At 39.9% G+C, this 18115-nt stretch overlaps 2 protein-coding genes across 2 annotated transcripts; both read right to left on the bottom strand.

The window, feature by feature from the left end:
- Positions 1-2142: 2142 nt before the first annotated feature.
- On the bottom strand, positions 2143-3547 carry cdkn1bb (cyclin dependent kinase inhibitor 1Bb). The gene is made up of 2 exons (XM_056243659.1): positions 2759-3547; positions 2143-2259 (listed from the first exon to the last, which is right to left on the bottom strand). Exons 1-2 carry the CDS (start codon positions 3189-3191, stop codon positions 2150-2152), a joined length of 543 nt encoding a protein of 180 aa, XP_056099634.1. The 5' UTR covers positions 3192-3547; the 3' UTR covers positions 2143-2149.
- A 2406-nt stretch (positions 3548-5953) lies between these two features.
- On the bottom strand, positions 5954-17505 carry yars2 (tyrosyl-tRNA synthetase 2, mitochondrial). Its single transcript, XM_056243661.1, has 6 exons — positions 16954-17505; positions 16049-16284; positions 12495-12662; positions 10175-10330; positions 8630-8800; positions 5954-6236 (listed from the first exon to the last, which is right to left on the bottom strand). Exons 1-6 carry the CDS (start codon positions 17494-17496, stop codon positions 6077-6079), a joined length of 1434 nt encoding a protein of 477 aa, XP_056099636.1. The 5' UTR covers positions 17497-17505; the 3' UTR covers positions 5954-6076.
- Positions 17506-18115: the final 610 nt, after the last annotated feature.

The following is an 18115-nucleotide window of genomic DNA, read 5'->3' as shown; positions in this document are numbered from 1 at the left end:
AAAAAAGCACTTATCAAATATTTTAATCAGGCTCAGTTTGCAACCTCTTACAATTTGTTAAAATAATAATTACAACAAAATAAAAAACAGAAAGGAAGAAGCTACCAAAAAAATAAGCATTTACAAAAATAATGACTCAAACCTTGACCAAAAAAACATTTTTTAATTTCGAAAAAAAAGCTTGATATAAATAAGTTAGTTTTAATTTTCTCAGTGTTTTTACAAAGTTATGTACACAAATACACAGTGTAAATCGTTCAAATATTAATATTTACTTTCTCTATAAATACAGTCATGCATCAGGTTTCACCACAGAATCTATATTTGTAGAGTGTTTTAGATGCATTCGGTTTGGTGGGGTGAAACACCCACTTCTGCAGTGAAAAAACAAGGCGAAATCAAGGGTGATCGAGTCAAAGTCAAAAAAATATCAGTAGAAAATTTCACTCAAATTATAGATGATCGAGAAACATCTTACAAAGAAATAATTTACGAGGGTGAGAGATGTTTCTCCTCCATGGAAGTGCCTGATAGTAATACTGGTCGATGCTACAAAGGTTTGACCTCAGAGTTTGAACTTTTACATCACCTTAAAAAAAAACAAAAAAAACAGGCTGAGATGTTCAGATCCAACCGGATCCCTTCAAAAGAACTGGTATTTTGTGTACCTCATCTGAAAAATGATTTTTTGTTTAACACCACCAATATGAAAACAGGCACACCGTCTTCAAAACGTGAAATAATGAACAGCATTTCGGAAATAATCTACACACGGCAATGGTGGCTCTTCAAGTCAAACCAAACTCACACCTCCAAAAAAAAAAAAAAAAGAAGATTTTTCAAACATAATACTAATTATGTGCTACATATGAAAAGGAACAAATATATATTTATATACACAGGTAGTAAGAAAAAAAAGAAAAAAATGAGCAAAAAAGGAAATTAAACCTAATTGCACACTGCTACATACACTGCGTTCAGACGCAGTTGCTTTTTTTTCTTGAGTGCCAGAACTTTAGTGTTTCTGTTTCAGTGCTTGAACACTCTTAGAGTTGATATGTTTTATTTTCCGCTCCACTTTCTCCACCCAAAAAAATCTTTCGTTCACCAAGCAAGCACTGAGGTCATCAGCCCTGTCAGGAAACATCAGAGAACACACGTTATTGTTCAGAAACATCGTCATACATGCGTTAAATGCAAAGAATTGCACATTACATCTGCCGTTTAACATGCATTTTTTATAAAAATTACGCAAGTTTCCATTTTTAGGTCTTTTTTTTTTCTTTTTTTTGGGGGGTCATTCACCTAATTTATTTTCCGCACCATAAATACACGGCGATATTGTAAACGTTAACTGAATATTTGAGTCGACTGCACCACAAACCAGACTATAACCCGCAGAAAACTGAATGAAACTTAGAGAGGAAAAAAAAAGTACACAAAAAAACACTGGAAAATGAGATCATGAAACGTTTCGAGTCCCACCAAAGCAAAGCACTCTTCATTGCTAATGTTATGACTTTACAAATGTGCCGCGACCGACTGTTATTTGCTCATTGACTAGCGGCCCGCGGTGACATATTGATTTGGCAGGACGTTTCCTCACATGACCGAGTGAGTAACATCATCCTATGGTTACATCAGATTACTGGACTCGCTCGCCAGGTGTTCCACCTAGACCTGAAACCTGCACTTAAACACAACTAGCTCACACTTTCACATTGCATTTACATTATTACACTGCATGTAAACATTTAATCATGTTTACATGCAATTCATTGCAATGCACTGGGCATATTTGCACAGGGATACATGCATGCATATAATAATAAAAAACGTCGTTCAGGTGTGAACACACACTCGTGAGTGAACACACTGCTGACGTGTAAAATGTTTTTCACTCTGAAGGAAACTCGAGCTCTCGTAGTAAATGCACCATATTAACCCTTTCATGCACTTCCATGATGCTTTAAAACGCTAAATAAAAAAATAAAACGCTAACATTGTACATTATAACATCATGGTAAACTGGGTACTAATCCTATATGATTACGTTTTTTTGTAAAACAGTGTTTCTAAGCGCTCTTCTGTGTAAATTTGCTCAAATGATAAGAGGCAAAAAGCAAAAGGAGTCGTGCTTACCTTGTGTTTATGTGGGTGTCGTCGGGTTGGGGTGTTTTCTGGGCTTTTTGGGTTTTCTGGGCGTTCGGGTCACTTCATCCACACAGATGTGAGAGTGTTTGCTTTGACACGAGGAGTCTGATGAGTCAAAACATGCATTTGTCATCTCACATCGGTTAAAAACACGTAAAATACTAAGAAACGGTGTAAAAACATGTCTTGTATCTACCAATCTGAATCATTCATTTTAAGTTAAGAGCAAATGCAACTACATTTTAACTTATTTTATTTTATCTGTGCATGATTGTAAAAGCTCAAATGCATACTATTGTTGTGTATCATAATTTGTCTTGTACATGCAAATGTTTGCATTTATTTTTAAAATGGGCATTTATTACATCAAACGTTGGGCTTCACAAACATAAGTTAAAATGCAATTACATGAACGTGTGAAAAGATAGACAGACAGACAGATAGATAGATAGATAGATAGATAGATAGATAGATAGATAGATAGATAGATAGATAGATAGATAGATAGATAGATAGGAGCAAAGTGAAAATTCAGATGCGCAACTCTGCTGAATTCAGATTGATAAATAGGATAATGTGTGAGAGAGACAGTGAGCGCGCATACCGAGACACGAGGGTCTTTTCCGCGGCTCTCGGGGTGTCTCGGGCGTCTCCTCGCGCTCCTCCGTTACCCGACACTCGTGATTCCCGTTAACATCCACATTATTGTCGTTATTATTCCCAGAGGAGCACAAATGAAGATTGGAGCCCTTCCCTCGCTCGGATCTGCTGTAGAAACCGGGAACCGAGCGAATATCCAACGCTTCCCACTGGAATCTGCCGTCGGCGCGCGGCGTGTGCGCGGAGAAGTCGAAGTTCCACGCGTCCGTCGACGCGTCCTCCATCGCCTTCAACTGCCGCTGGAAATCCTTCTTTAACTCTTCATGGTCCACCGGACCGAACAGGTTCCTACACGCCGATGGTTTGGGTTGATCGGACACTCGCGCCTCCATTCGCTCCAGCGTCGGGCTGCCGTTAGACAAGCGAACGTTAGACATTTCGAGTCGAAAACGCAAAGCCAACAGCTGTTATAAAGCGTCAACGCGATCCAAAGCGACGGGCGTTAAGGCTAAACTCGCCCCGGTTGCGCCGCATGAGCGAGAAACACGGACAAGCGACGATCATCAAAACAAAAGCAGGCGTTCTCGATGGCCACTCCTGTCAACTGCACGTCGTAGTAAAAGAGGGGAAGAGAAATAACAAGGCGAGGCTTTTCTGCGCCCAATATGGCGATGAAGGGGGATAGAGAACGAAAAAAACGCGTGATTGACACAAAGAGCTCTTTAAACCACCAAAGGAACGCCGTGGATTGGTGCCTCAGAGATCCGCCTTCTCTCAACGCACATCCCCCACTCACAGTCCGAGAGAAAGAAGATCAACAAACACCCTAGCCGCCCTAGACGAGCCTCCGAGTCGTTTTAATGAACGAGTCGGTTCGTTCGAATGCTTCGTTTTTGAACCGGCTCATTAAATGATTCGGTAATCCGCAGAATTCGCCGCGCGGCATTTAACGTGCCTATTTGTTTCAGTGCTGCTAATATCGCTAAGTTTTCGAATAACTTTCTGCTGTTTTCAATTGTTAATGAATGTGTTGACTAAATAATTAAAAAAAACGCGTAGGAAATATTGGTTTACTTACTTCTAAATTAAGTTTTCCTACAGGTGAGTGATTCACAAATGCTGCGCACATTGATTCGGCTGAATCATTTAAAAGGTCCAGTTCAAAACAAACGATTCATTTGTGAATCACTATCGACCGGCTTATGACGTTGGATGTCAAGTTCTGTAACAGTTAAAAAAAGAACAATGGAATCTTGTGCAAATGCTTAAAATTCCCAGTGAAACCGAAACTAAAAGTTTGTATAACAGCTTTATCAGGAAACTTACGAAAATGTTTCCTCCTTAAATGAATCAAACATTTATTAAAAGATGTTAAAGGCAGAATTTAAATCTAGTTCCTTGCCTAAACTGTACTGTAAAACTAGTTTAAAAAATCTGAGATGATTATCAGTGACTGAGTCACTGCCTTATTGAGGTTTTCTCAATATTGTCCTTGAAATCCTGAGGAAAACCCCAAAGTTCAAATAAGAATTGGATATATTACATCTAAAAGGTATTAATACGGGTTTAAGAAAGTCTAATACTTCTAATGTGACTAAACACAATTTATTCATAGAAACTAATATATGTTTGATTTCATAAACTGTAATGTGTTAGTCTCTGGTATCTGAAGGTGATGTTTAAATTTGAGACACTAAAAAAATGGGGAAGTACAACAAGAGATTCACAATAAGTTGTTCCAAGTAGTGAGAAGCTGCAATTGGCAAAACATTTCCAGGAACAAAAGCAGATTAGACCTCGCAATCATCCTAACAAGAACTGAGACTCACACTTGAGTCTGTATGCGTCACGTGAGGTGTGTCACAAACAGTTTTTAACTAGTCTTTGGCTACTGTTTCTAATCTGACAACTTTACACACGGCTGATGATGACGATGATGAGCATCTCATCTCTCGTCAACACACCAAATTTAAGAAAGCTCAATAAAAATGTTGATTTGTTCCACAGATCACCTACCAGAGTATTTCTGTAATAACATATCGTCTTAAAGGTAGGATAGGCAATTTTCGGACGCTAGCAATAGCGAGCTAGCTTTATTATTAGCAGATTATTGTAAAGTGAAAGCACTTCAAAAATGTAAGTATGAAAACTTTATGAAAGTTTAAATTTACTGTATATCAAATGCAGTGTACTAAACATTTTTTATTTTATATAAAATATATATTTTACAAAATAATTTTTACTGTAAAATTATTATAAAATCAAAGCCATACATCCAAGTAAGTTGTGTTCCAAATTTGAATTTGATATCACAAAAAGTGAAGTTCTTATGCGATTTTGTTTAGGCGCTGAACCAAAAATATAGATATTTTTTATGCATTCTCCTGTAACAAAATCAATTTCTGTCCAAATATCACTTCAATCACCAAAGTGTCACCAAATATGTAACCTTGAGACTCGGACCTTTCCGACGATATGCGTTTTGTCAAGATTAGAAAATAAATTATTAATAAATTGTAATATGAAAACTGACCACTAGAGGCGTCCGCTAATATAATTTTAAGTACCGTTTTCATGGTAAGGCAACATCCAATTTCAAAATGGTTTTCACATGATGAATTTTGAGTTCGTAAGCTTTCAAATGATACCCAATTTACGGTATAATTACTAAAATATGTGATACGAAATAAAAATAGCGTTGGTGTGGAAACTAATATAGTTATTGTTCTTGGTGTGAACGGGTTTAATTCTGCATAAATTTGCATTGATTGCATTTTTATGAATTTATTGTACATCATTTCAGTACAACATTTGTTGCTTTTAAATGTGCTTTAAAAATAAACCTGACATTTAAATGTATTTAATATATAACATCATATTGCAACATGTTAGTTTCACCTCAGAACTGGCCGAACTGGAAAAAAAAACCCGTTAAAATATCACACTTAATTAAAGAGTTGAACAGAACCCAGTTTTCCAGTGTGATTTAAAATCAAGAGCATATTCACACATCAAAACGTGTAATTTGTCCAAATAAAACAGGCACAAACAAGGCAAAGTCTGTTCTCATGTCTTTGATATATTCCACAGACATTCATATGGGGTTTCTCAACAGCACAATTCAATTCAATGTATAATTTCCAAGTCTTTGATGAGTTCAAGCAGACAGAGCACAGGTTACGGTCCTGACCCGAAACAGATCCTCTAGCGACCACTGCTGGCGAGCGCCGGGATTGCAGGATCGTGTGTGTTACACACAGGGTCCACAATTGCACACACTGTTGATTTTGAATGCAAAACGGTGTATATCCGAGTTGGAGATTCACATACTAAGCCACTTTAGGATGTAGAAGTTCCTCTTGCCCACTCGGATCAGGCTGAGTCCACTAGAGAGAATGTGCTGACCCAGAACCAGAACTTGCTCTGGGTTTGCTGCCCTCTGGTGGTTGATCCAAACTCCACCATCCTGGATCATCTGATACCTAGTCAAGAGAATAAACTAGTCAATTATATGAAGCAAAAAGGCATCAATGCAATTTCAAAATAAATGTAGGTGTTTATCTGCTTTGGGTCTTAAAATATGGACCAAAAAAATGCTTAATTTTTTCTTAAAGGGAACCGATTATGCACTTTACCTCTGTCTAATATAGCTGTGTGTGTGTGTGTTCCTGAATCTCTGCAACAGAACGCCTCGTTTGCAGTCCTGCCATTATTTTCTCAGCGTAGCTACGTCACAATGTCATGCATTGGCCATACCCGTCAACCCTCCTGTTTTTCCCGGGATTCTCCCGTATTTTACCTTGCTATCCCACTATCATCCCGTTGAAATATTTCCCCGTATTTTTAATCTTTCTATTAAAAAATAACAAAAATCCCATTGGGCGCAAACCAGTTAAGCGGAAATCCCGCCCTGCAGCTAATTTCATTGGTTAAGGTTACGCTGTGATTCACATGACCAATCAAATCTTTAGAATCGGCTGTAGGGCGGGATTTCCGCTTTACTGTTTAAAAAAAAAAAAAAAAAAAAAAAAAAAAAAAACAATCGCACGAAGAAGAACAGCAGCATCCCGAGGATGGACGAACATGAGAGAGATGGCATTGGAGACTATGTATGTAATACAGATATTATGTATGTATTGTTAATATCTGCGCAATTAAAGGGTTCGTTCACCCAAAAATGAAAATGATGTCATTAATGACTCTCCCTCATGTCGCTCCAAGCCCGTCAGACCTCCGTTCATCTTCAGGACACAGTTTAAGATATTTTAGATTTAGTCCGAGAGCTTTCTGTCCCTCCATTGTAAATGTATGTACGGTATACTGTCCTTGTCCAGAAAGGAAATAAAGACATCATCAAAGTAGTCCATGTGACATCAGTGGGTTAGTTAGAGTGTGTTGAAGTGTTGAATGCTGTTTTCCATCGGAATCAGTGGTTAAAATGTATTTTTAACATTATTCCTCAGCAATACAACTTCAACCTTTTTGTTGTGTTCTCAGCATTTTTGGTTTGCATTTTATTTTACAGTCCGTGCACTTATATGAAAATACCTAAGAAAGTACCGGGTAATATAAGGTAACTACAGGGGTTAAGGTTAGGGGTGGGTTCAGGGTTAGTACCTAGTTATTGCAATTACTATAATAATTACACAGTACATGGGAAACGGGACTGTAAAATAAAGTGCTACCCATTTTAGCAACAACTGCTTTCTGAAGCGTGCAGTTCAGTGTGTTAATGGAGAAATAACACAGTTATAATAATCACATCTGAAGTGTAACAGGTATAAAAATAAAATAAAATACCACTGTGAAACATCCTGCACAAGTCATGCTTACGAAGGAAGTTCGGGTCGATCTGCTCGTTCTTCTTGACTGTCATTAATCGGACCGATACGGAAAAACATGCAATTTACTAGAGGTTCTAGTTACGGAGGCGTATTGCATTCACTTGAGGAAAAAAATCTACTCTGTTTTTCTGCATTAACGAGTTAATTATCTCAGAATTACGAGATAATTTTTCATGGGAAAAAAGTTTTTGCTCTGTTTTTCTGAATTAACGAGTTAATTATCTCAGAATTATGAGATACATTTTTCTTGAAAAAAAAATGTTACTCTGTTTTTATGAATTAATGAGTTAATTATCTCAGAATTGCAAGATCATTTTTCATGGAAAAAAGTTTTTGTACTGTTTTTCAGAATTAACAAGTTAATTATCTCAAAATTATGAGTAACTCATTAATTCATAAAAACAGAGTGAAAAAAATGTTTTTCAAGAAAAATGTATCTCATAATTCTGAGATAATTAACTCGTTAATTCAGAAAAACAGAGCAAAAACTTTTTTTCATGAAAAAATATCTTGTAATTCTGAGATAAATAACTCGTTAATTCAGAAAAACAGAGTAGAATTTTTTTCTTCAAGTGAATGCAATACGCTTCCGTATCTAGTAATCTGAATGCATTTTTTTTTAATTGGGTTGAGTGAATGATTCAATGACAAATACATTTTTTAACAGTCACTTGTCGCCACCTACTGGTGTAACGCTGTAATTGATACACTCTTTATTTGAAGTGCCATGTTACTTTCAAAAGGCGATTTACTCTATTTTGATCGCTAACGTAGACATCAGTGTTTATATCCAGACTATAAACCTTTATCCCAGTATAATATGAATATTTCTAACACATATATAATTATACAGTGTGGTTGAAAAGACAGTTTGTGAAGCTGTTTAATACCTAAACATGACAACAGCAACGCAGATCTGAATATTCCCGTGTGATTTTGTCTAAGGTTTAATAGACAGAGTCGAATCACTGTGTCAAGAGCATGTGTTACTTTTAAACTGAACATTGCAAAGCATTATTAGTAAGACTCACCCTCGCGGCCCCTCGGGAATGGCTTGTGCCCGTCTGCAGGCGTCCAGCACCGTCGTCCCGGGATCCAGGAACAGCTCATGGAACGGAGCCTCTCGGAAAAGCTCCTGGAGTTCAGTGTCACTCATCTGCTCCAGCGCCTGAAGACTGCTGTGGTACAGGGCATTGGTGCACCTGTGTGTGTGTGTGTGTGTGTGTGTACATACATACAGGTGAAACTCGAAAAATTAGAATATTGTGCAAAAGTTCATTTATTTCAGTAATTCAACTTAAAAGGTGAAACTAATATATTATATAGACTCATTACATGCAAAGTGAGATATTTCAAGCCTTTATTTGTTATAATTTTGATGATTATGGATTACAGATATGAAAACCTTTTCACAATATTCTAATTTTGAATTTGGGGTTTTCATATCTGTAAGCCATAATCATCAAAATTATAACAAATAAAGGCTTGAAATATCTCACTTTGCATGTAATGAGTCTATATAATATATTAGTTTCACCTTTTAAGTTGAATTACTGAAATAAATGAACTTTTGCACCATATTCTAATTTTTCGAGTTTCACCTGTATGTCTAAGTAACATTAATGAAGCATTGCATGCAAAAATATATACAAGTAACATTAAAGAAGCATTTATAGAACAAACAATGAGACTAAAAGGAATTAAGTTTATCTATCTGGAATTGATCAATGAATCAAACAAATAAGCCAAAGTTGCATCTGAAGCAAAGCAAGTTCATTTAAATATGTTGAGGAGTCATGCAAATCTGGAGCAGGAGTGTGCACGAATAGAGGGTTTGCATTGACGTCACTTTGGACTGGACTGGAGTTAACAGGGGAAACGCGAGTAAAACAAACGATTATCAGTCTAAACTAAAGGTTGGACTCGATATAATGTTCCTAACAACAAGATCCAGTGATCCATGGACATTGACATCGAGCCAGGATCGTGTTTCCTGACATTTATATGTGCCTGATTTCAACGCCGGGAGATTCATAAAGCAAATTTGCCTGTGAACGCTTAATATAAATACAGTATAGGCAGGTCTAAATCTGTGTGATCACTCATATCAATGTCATACATATCGTCCAGCCCTAAACCTTGTATAGCTTATTTAAAAACATCCAATAATGAAGAGTTGTCAATACGATATATAACAATGCTATATATGGAGTATGAATTTACCCCTAAATTCAGCATATTGACACACAATGATAACTACAAATCCACCTTTCTCTCTCTGAGTCCAGTTATTTCTGTGAATTGCAGCGATTCATTTGCGCCTCTGTTTTGTAGCTTTCAGCCGTCTAAAAATATACCTCAGATTTCTTGTCAAATCTATTTGTACAGTCAATCTGGGTTGGCGTTTTGTGTGTTTTCACGGCATTCACGCAGTCTTTTTGCCACTCAGTGTGTGTAACCGCAGTCACTCTGGCCGACTGTGACGTCACACGCATACCCTCTTTAAAGTAAATAGGTTTGATTGTGATATCATGTTGACTTTCAGGCAGAAATCAGAAGTGAGTGTCTGCTCTTGCCTTTTAGCACTTTCTAAGCCCTCTCTCCCGTGGACGAGCTTGGTGACCTCAGCGGCCAGGCGTTTGTGTGCGGTCCGCTTGCCCGGGTCGCGTCTCTGCTGCTCCATCACCTTCTCCACCTCAGCTAACGGCAGGAACGTGAAGAGCTTCAGGTACCTGGAGGATAACAAGCGTTTCTGTCAAGCTCAAGGAGATAAATAGACATTACTTTAGGGGTGTAACAGTAAATCACAATACAAAAATGCAGCAATATGTATTACGGTGGATAGAGACAACATGTATTGTGTGTAATTCTCAAGTTTTCAGAGTTTTAGTGTGAGTACTACTATATATAATGTTGAATATAATGTATAATAATGCAATGGGGGAATATTTGTGGGTCCTGATAATGCAAAATGTCTTGTTACCAGTAAAAAGTGTCCGACATTATTTTTAATATATATAGTCAGTGACAGTCCATGCATTTACGTCTAAAATAATGCTATATTTTCAGCTTCAGAATCATTCTGGTGTCACTAATATCCTGTGCTTTGAGTTTCCAGCACCTATTCATTTACACCAAAATGTAGCTTTTTAATCAACAGTTCATTTTTTGTTAAGCTTTTATCATATGTCTTGGAGTATCGCAATAATATGGTATTGAGAGTTCAGTATCGTGATGTGTCGAATCATGACTTGAGGGTTTCGTTACACCCCTATAACATTACTGTTCAAATCAAAAGTTTGGGGTCAGTAAGATTGGTCCCACTTTATATTAAGTGGCTTTAACTACTGTGTGCTTGCATCGAAAATTAAGTACAATGTACTTATTGTGTTGTTGTATTGTAAAACACTTCTGAGGTGTGAAACGGGTAAGGTTAGGGACAGGTGTGGTTTAAGGCTTTAATTATGGTTTAATTACAAATGTAATTACATAAATTATGTAATACATGCAGGTATTTTCAAATATAGGTACAATGTTAAGACATTAGGGGTGGAACGGTACATGTATTCGTACCGAACCGAAACGGTACGGGCGTCACGGTTCGGTGCACGAATTTACACGGAGAATACACGGAATAAAAATAAATAAAACTCGCGTGAAAATTAATTAATGTAATGCGGAACTACTGTTAGATACGCGGGTTCCTTAGGGACACATAATCTGTACCATCGGCTTAACTCTGAACGCGCGTTCACTTCAAACGTTGGCTTTATACGCGCGTCCTATTCGCTTTGGACTAGCGTCGAACTAGACGCGAATTTGACGCTCTATTCGCGTTTGGTGTGACCGCATAATGAACATGCTGCGATGTCAAGATAGCAATGCTGGAGTGTGTGTGTGTGTGTGTGTGTGTGTGTGCGCGCGCGAGAGAGAGAGAGAGAGAGAGAGAGAGGCGCGCGATCGAACAGTGGAAACAAAAAACATACTCCGTCATTTTGTTCATAAAGATCATTAAACCTGCAAAGTGTTTACTTATATTTGTGTACACTCGCAATAAAACACAACATTGTGCTTTTGTCACACTGTAAACTCCTGTAAAACTGTAACCTAACTGTCATCCAACCAAAATCACACACACACACACACACACACACACACACACACACACACACACACACACACACACACACACACACACACACACACACACACTGTTTTAAAAGCAAAACATATTTATCCAACTCCATTTCAAAACAGTCTGTGGGTCCCATCATCTTTTGGACATTCATCATATTGCATTGGTTTTCATTTCTTGTCCTCGGAGCACTAATCTTACACACTCTACATTGATTAAAAAAGAAAATCGAATGTGTTTTTAATGGTAGTATTATTTTATACAGAAATCAATTATTTATAATTCAGATGAGAATTACATTGTTAATTAATAATGTTAATTAAAATTAAGGAAAACAAATATATTGATCTGAAATATAGCAAAATAATTTTAAATTAATTCAGGTACAATTACCAAACATATCGCAAGGTCTTTTTATTAATTTAATTAATAAACTAATTATATTAAACTATTGTCAGTGCACTACAAATAAACTGGTTCTATGCCTTTATTAATAAAACTTATTTTAAAAATACACTGCCTTCTGCATTTTTGTTTTGCTTTTCCCTCCATTGTACCGAAATCGTACCGAACCGTGACTTCTGTGTACCGTTCCACCCCTAAAAGTACACAATAAGTGCATTGTATCTAATAATTAATTTCAATGTAAGTACATAGGACTTAAAGCCACTGAATATAAAGTGTGACCGCAAGATTATTTTGTGTGTTCTTTTCCTTCGTAGTGAATCATCCCGAACTGACGCTTGTGTTTGCAGACTCACGCTTCGACGCTGCTATCGGGCAGCCGGAGGAAGTACTGGTAGAACTCAAACGGGGATGTTTTATCGGGGTTGAGCCACACGGCGTTGCCGGCCGTCTTGCCCAGCTTATCTCCCATCGAGGTCGTGACGAGAGGAACCGTCAGGCCGAACACTTCCTCTCCCGTCTTTCTGCACAAGAACAAAACATATGACACATCAGAGGCTATATCATGACGTTTGCAGAAATAAGATTAACAACCACGTGTTTTATTTTATGCCACACATACTTATTTGTATTAAAATTAAGCAAATGATAGCTACCATCAACTCATTTAGGCTACATTATAAAGGAAGAAATTATTGCCAATACTGGAAGTCTTATTTTTAACACACACACACACACACATACATTATATATATAATATTATGGTCCTTCATTACCAAAAACACACATTTTTACCATAGTGCCATGCTTTAAAATTATACTGTTAATATGCACACATAGTCCTTATAAAGAGTATTGTGGTATTTACCATGGTACAGTACATGTCTGAGAATATGACAGCGCATGTACTACTGCACATACAGAACCATTTAAAAGTTTGAGGTCGGTAAGATTACTTAATGTTTTTGAAAGATGTCTCTTCTGCTCACCAAGCCTGCATTTATTTGATCAAAAAAATGAAAGTGAAATATTATTACAATTTAAAAGAATTATTTTCTATGTGAATATATATGTTCAAATGTAATTTATTTCAGCATCATTACTCCAGTCTTCAGTGTCACATGATGATGATTATTATTATATGAAAACAGTTCATGGAACCATATTTTTAAAAACATTTTCAGGATTCTTTGATGGACAGAAAGTTTAAAAGAACAGCATTTATCTGAAATAGAAATCTTTTGTATCATTATAAATGTCTTTACTGTTACTTTTGATCAATTTAATGCATCCTTTATGAATAAACGTATAATTTTCTTTTTTTTTGGATCAAAAGAATTTTTTTTGAGTATGAGTATGAGCTCGTGTACCTGTGTGTGAGCTCCTGTACCTGTGTGTGAGCTCGTGTACCTGTGTGTGAGCTCCTGTACCTGTGTGTGAGCTCGTGTACCTGTGTGTGAGCTCGTGTACCTGTGTGTGAGCTCGTGTACCTGTGTGTGAGCTCGTGTACCTGTGTGTGAGCTCCTGTACCTGTGTGTGAGCTCCTGTACCTGTGTGTGAGCTCGTGTACCTGTGTGTGAGCTCCTGTACCTGTGTGTGAGCTCGTGTACCTGTGTGTGAGCTCCTGTACCTGTGTGTGAGCTCATGTACCTGTGTATGAGCTCGTGTACCTGTGTGTGAGCTCGTGTACCTGTGTGTGAGCTCCTGTACCTGTGTGTGAGCTCATGTACCTGTGTATGAGCTCGTGTACCTGTGTATGAGCTCGTGTACCTGTGTGTGAGCTCGTGTACCTGTGTGTGAGCTCCTGTACCTGTGTGTGAGCTCATGTACCTGTGTGTGAGCTCCTGTACCTGTGTATGAGCTCGTGTACCTGTGTGTGAGCTCCTGTACCTGTGTATGAGCTCGTGTACCTGTGTGTGAGCTCCTGTACCTGTGTATGAGCTCGTGTACCTGTGTATGAGCTCGTGTACCTGTGTGTGAGCTCCTGTACCTGTGTATGAGCTCGTGTACCTGTGTGTGAGCTCCTGTACCTGTGTGTGAGCTCCTGTACCTGTGTGTGAGCTCGTGTACCTGTGTGTGAGCTCCTGTACCTGTGTGTGAGCTCCTGTACCTGTGTATGAGCTCGTGTACCTGTGTGTGAGCTCCTGTACCTGTGTGTGAGCTCCTGTACCTGTGTATGAGCTCGTGTACCTGTGTGTGAGCTCGTGTACCTGTGTGTGAGCTCGTGTACCTGTGTGTGAGCTCGTGTACCTGTGTGTGAGCTCGTGTACCTGTGTGTGAGCTCGTGTACCTGTGTGTGAGCTCGTGTACCTGTGTGTGAGCTCCTGTACCTGTGTGTGAGCTCCTGTACCTGTGTGTGAGCTCGTGTACCTGTGTGTGAGCTCGTGTACCTGTGTGTGAGCTCCTGTACCTGTGTGTGAGCTCCTGTACCTGTGTGTGAGCTCGTGTACCTGTGTGTGAGCTCGTGTACCTGTGTGTGAGCTCCTGTACCTGTGTGTGAGCTCGTGTACCTGTGTGTGAGCTCGTGTACCTGTGTGTGAGCTCGTGTACCTGTGTGTGAGCTCCTGTACCTGTGTGTGAGCTCGAGTACCTGTGTGTGAGCTCGTGTACCTGTGTGTGAGCTCGTGTACCTGTGTGTGAGCTCCTGTACCTGTGTGTGAGCTCGTGTACCTGTGTGTGAGCTCCTGTACCTGTGTGTGAGCTCGTGTACCTGTGTGTGAGCTCGTGTACCTGTGTGTGAGCTCGTGTACCTGTGTGTGAGCTCGTGTACCTGTGTGTGAGCATGTGTACCTGTGTGTGAGCTCGTGTACCTGTGTGTGAGCTCGTGTACCTGTGTGTGAGCTCGTGTACCTGTGTGTGAGCTCGTGTACCTGTGTGTGAGCTCGTGTACCTGTGTGTGAGCTCGTGTACCTGTGTGTGAGCTCCTGTACCTGTGTGTGAGCTCGTGTACCTGTGTGTGAGCTCCTGTACCTGTGTGTGAGCTCGTGCACCTGTGTGTGAGCTCGTGTACCTGTGTGTGAGCTCCTGTACCTGTGTGTGAGCTCGTGTACCTGTGTGTGAGCTCCTGCACCTGTGTGTGAGCTCGTGTACCTGTGTGTGAGCTCGTGTACCTGTGTGTGAGCTCGTGTACCTGTGTGTGAGCTCGTGTACCTGTGTGTGAGCTCGTGTACCTGTGTGTGAGCTCGTGTACCTGTGTGTGAGCTCCTGTACCTGTGTGTGAGCTCGTGTACCTGTGTATGAGCTCCTGTACCTGTGTTTGAGCTCGTGTACCTGTGTGTGAGCATGTGTACCTGTGTGTGAGCTCGTGTACCTGTGTGTGAGCTCGTGTACCTGTGTGTGAGCTCGAGTACCTGTGTGTGAGCTCGTGTACCTGTGTGTGAGCTCGTGTACCTGTGTGTGAGCTCGTGTACCTGTGTGTGAGCTCGTGTACCTGTGTGTGAGCTCGTGTACCTGTGTGTGAGCTCGTGTACCTGTGTGTGAGCTCGTGTTCCTGTGTGTGAGCTCGTGTACCTGTGTGTGAGCTCGTGTACCTGTGTGTGAGCTCCTGTACCTGTGTGTGAGCTCGTGTTCCTGTGTGTGAGCTCGTGTACCTGTGTGTGAGCTCATGTACCTGTGTGTGAGCTCGTGTTCCTGTGTGTGAGCTCGTGTACCTGTGTGTGAGCTCGTGTACCTGTGTGTGAGCTCCTGTACCTGTGTGTGAGCTCATGTACCTGTGTGTGAGCTCGTGTACCTGTGTGTGAGCATGTGTACCTGTGTATGAGCTCCTGTACCTGTGTTTGAGCTCGTGTACCTGTGTGTGAGCATGTGTACCTGTGTATGAGCTCCTGTACCTGTGTGTGAGCTCCTGTACCTGTGTGTGAGCTCGTGTACCTGTGTGTGAGCTCGTGTACCTGTGTGTGAGCTCGTGTACCTGTGTATGAGCTCGTGTCCGCTCATGATGTTCCCGAGCTGATCGGTTCCTCCGATCTGGATCCTGCAGCCGTGGATCTGATGCAGACGGTAGAAGTCGAAGGCCTGGAAGAGCTGGTAGGAGAACTCGCTGAAGCTCATGCCCTCGGCGCTCTTCAGCCGAGACTGCACGCTGTGTCTGCTGAGCATCGAGCCCATCCGAAAACACCGGCCGACCTCCGAGAAAAACTCCAGCACCTGCCAGGAGGAGGCAGAAACCAAGCTCTTCTCTGATTGTGTCGGGAAAAGATTCAAAGCATCAGCAGCCGTGTCGACAACAGTGCCATCTCTTTACGATAGACTGCTTGGTTTTTTTGTCAATGTGTTTAACAATGATAATATTAATGCCTGTTTGATATGTGAAATGGTTTTATAATAACAAAATAGAAAATATATATATTCTGATACAAAAAAAAGAAAGAAAACAGCGCCATCTTGTGGCAGGTCTACACTTATAGCCGAGTGCTCATAATAAAATAAAAGAAGTCCATTTAAAAGTTATTCATCATTATTACCCTTGTGAAAAAATATGTAAATAATTTTACCGTAATATATTTCCCCACTTTGCTCTTTTTGCCAAGAGGAGGATACACTTATTCTACTTCTGTTCTTATACTAAACAATTTTGGCTTCACATTTCAGCTTCCATACTTCTTGCATTTCATCAGTTGTGTAATATTTCTGTCAGTTTTCACTCTAATGTTTCTGAAAATAAAGAGCTAGATGATTAAACTATTAAACTTTTTTCTGTATGATGAGTAAATACCATATTCACAAAGCAAGATACCTTAAATTCAAACCAAACTGCAAAGTATATGCTTATGATTTAGTTATTATTGTCATAAATAAATAAAAAATCATCTCTACCTGCCAGTCCTTGTACCAGCTGCGGTTATTGAGCACCGTCAGCCGGCCTAGTCTACTCGGGTCCGGGGAGAAGTGCAGCTCGTGGTGGGTGAAGATCCGGTGGAGGCTCTCCATGATCCCGCGGGCGTTCTGCTCCACCGTGGCCGGGGAGAGGCGCTCTCTCTCGGCAGACCTCCCGCTCGGGTCCCCGATCTGCGCCGTGGCTCCACCGAGCACCGCGATAACCTCATGCCCCGCGGCTCGGAAGTGCATCAGGCCGATGATAGCGAGCAGGTTCCCGGCGTGCAGGCTGTCCGCGGTCGGGTCGAAACCACAGTACACGGTCTGAGGACCGGACCGGAGCAGATCCGGGAGCTCGGCTTGAGCTGCATGCTCAGGGAACGACTCCTTCAGGAGGCCTCGGTTATGCAGGGATAAGAGGAGGCCGCTTTTTGTAGACGAAGAATAGTGGAATAAAGCCCTTGAATAAGATGATTTTGTTAATAGGATATGTGATTTAACTGTAGACACGATGCGGCATGACCGCGCAATGGACGCAGCCATGTTGTTTTGTTGTTGATGGACACGTTCGCCACCTAGTGGACAGATGTGGGAGTGTAGAAAAAAGTGAGTAGAGTAGCAATTAAAGGGACAGTTCACCCAAAATATGAAAATTCTGTCATTTTACGCAGTTCCAAACCTGTTTAAATGTCTTTCTTTTGTTGAAAACAAATAAGATATTTTGAAGAATGTTAGTAGCCAAACAGTTGATGGGCCTCATTGACTTATAATAGTATTTTTTTTCCATATACTATCAATGGTGCTCTTCAACTGTTTGGTTACCAATATTCTTTCAAATATCTTTTTTGTGTGTGTGTGTTCAACAGAAGAAATGTATACAGGCTCGGAACAATTTGAGGGTGAGTAAATGACAGGATTTTCATTTTTGGGTGAACTATCCCTTTAATAACTGTTTACATTGAGACTCACTAGGACCGCACTCAATTCTCAGGGCTTTTTCGTCTATAAAACACAAAAAGTGCAATAATTTACATATGTTAGTTCTACGGTTTGACATTATAATAATAATAATAATAATATAAAAAATAATAATGATTAAAAAAAATCATTTATGTAATAAGAAACGACTGTGATTGGTCCACACTGACCGGCGCTGAGAAAA

The sequence above is a fragment of the Rhinichthys klamathensis genome, unplaced genomic scaffold (genome assembly GCF_029890125.1).
Source record: "Rhinichthys klamathensis goyatoka isolate OS25496 unplaced genomic scaffold, OSU_Roscu_1.1 h1tg000820l_1, whole genome shotgun sequence".
Classification (NCBI taxonomy): Eukaryota; Metazoa; Chordata; class Actinopteri; order Cypriniformes; family Leuciscidae; genus Rhinichthys; species Rhinichthys klamathensis.
The sequence above is the reverse complement of the archived record's forward strand: the minus strand, read 5'-3'. Positions and strand labels throughout refer to the sequence as shown.

Excerpts from the sequence above, each read along its gene's own strand:
- yars2 (XM_056243661.1), bottom strand. The coding sequence starts at position 17,496 with ATGGCTGCGTCCATTGCGCGGTCATGCCGCATCGTGTCTACAGTTAAA. Across the intron at positions 16,285-16,953 it reads GCTGGTACAAGGACTGGCAG|GTGCTGGAGTTTTTCTCGGA; the intron begins GTAGAGATGATT and ends TCCTCCTGGCAG. Across the intron at positions 10,331-12,494 it reads CCCGATAGCAGCGTCGAAGC|GTACCTGAAGCTCTTCACGT; the intron begins GTGAGTCTGCAA and ends GTTATCCTCCAG.
- cdkn1bb (XM_056243659.1), bottom strand. The coding sequence starts at position 3,191 with ATGTCTAACGTTCGCTTGTCTAACGGCAGCCCGACGCTGGAGCGAATG. Across the intron at positions 2,260-2,758 it reads GAAAAGACCCTCGTGTCTCG|ACTCCTCGTGTCAAAGCAAA; the intron begins GTATGCGCGCTC and ends TTGACTCATCAG.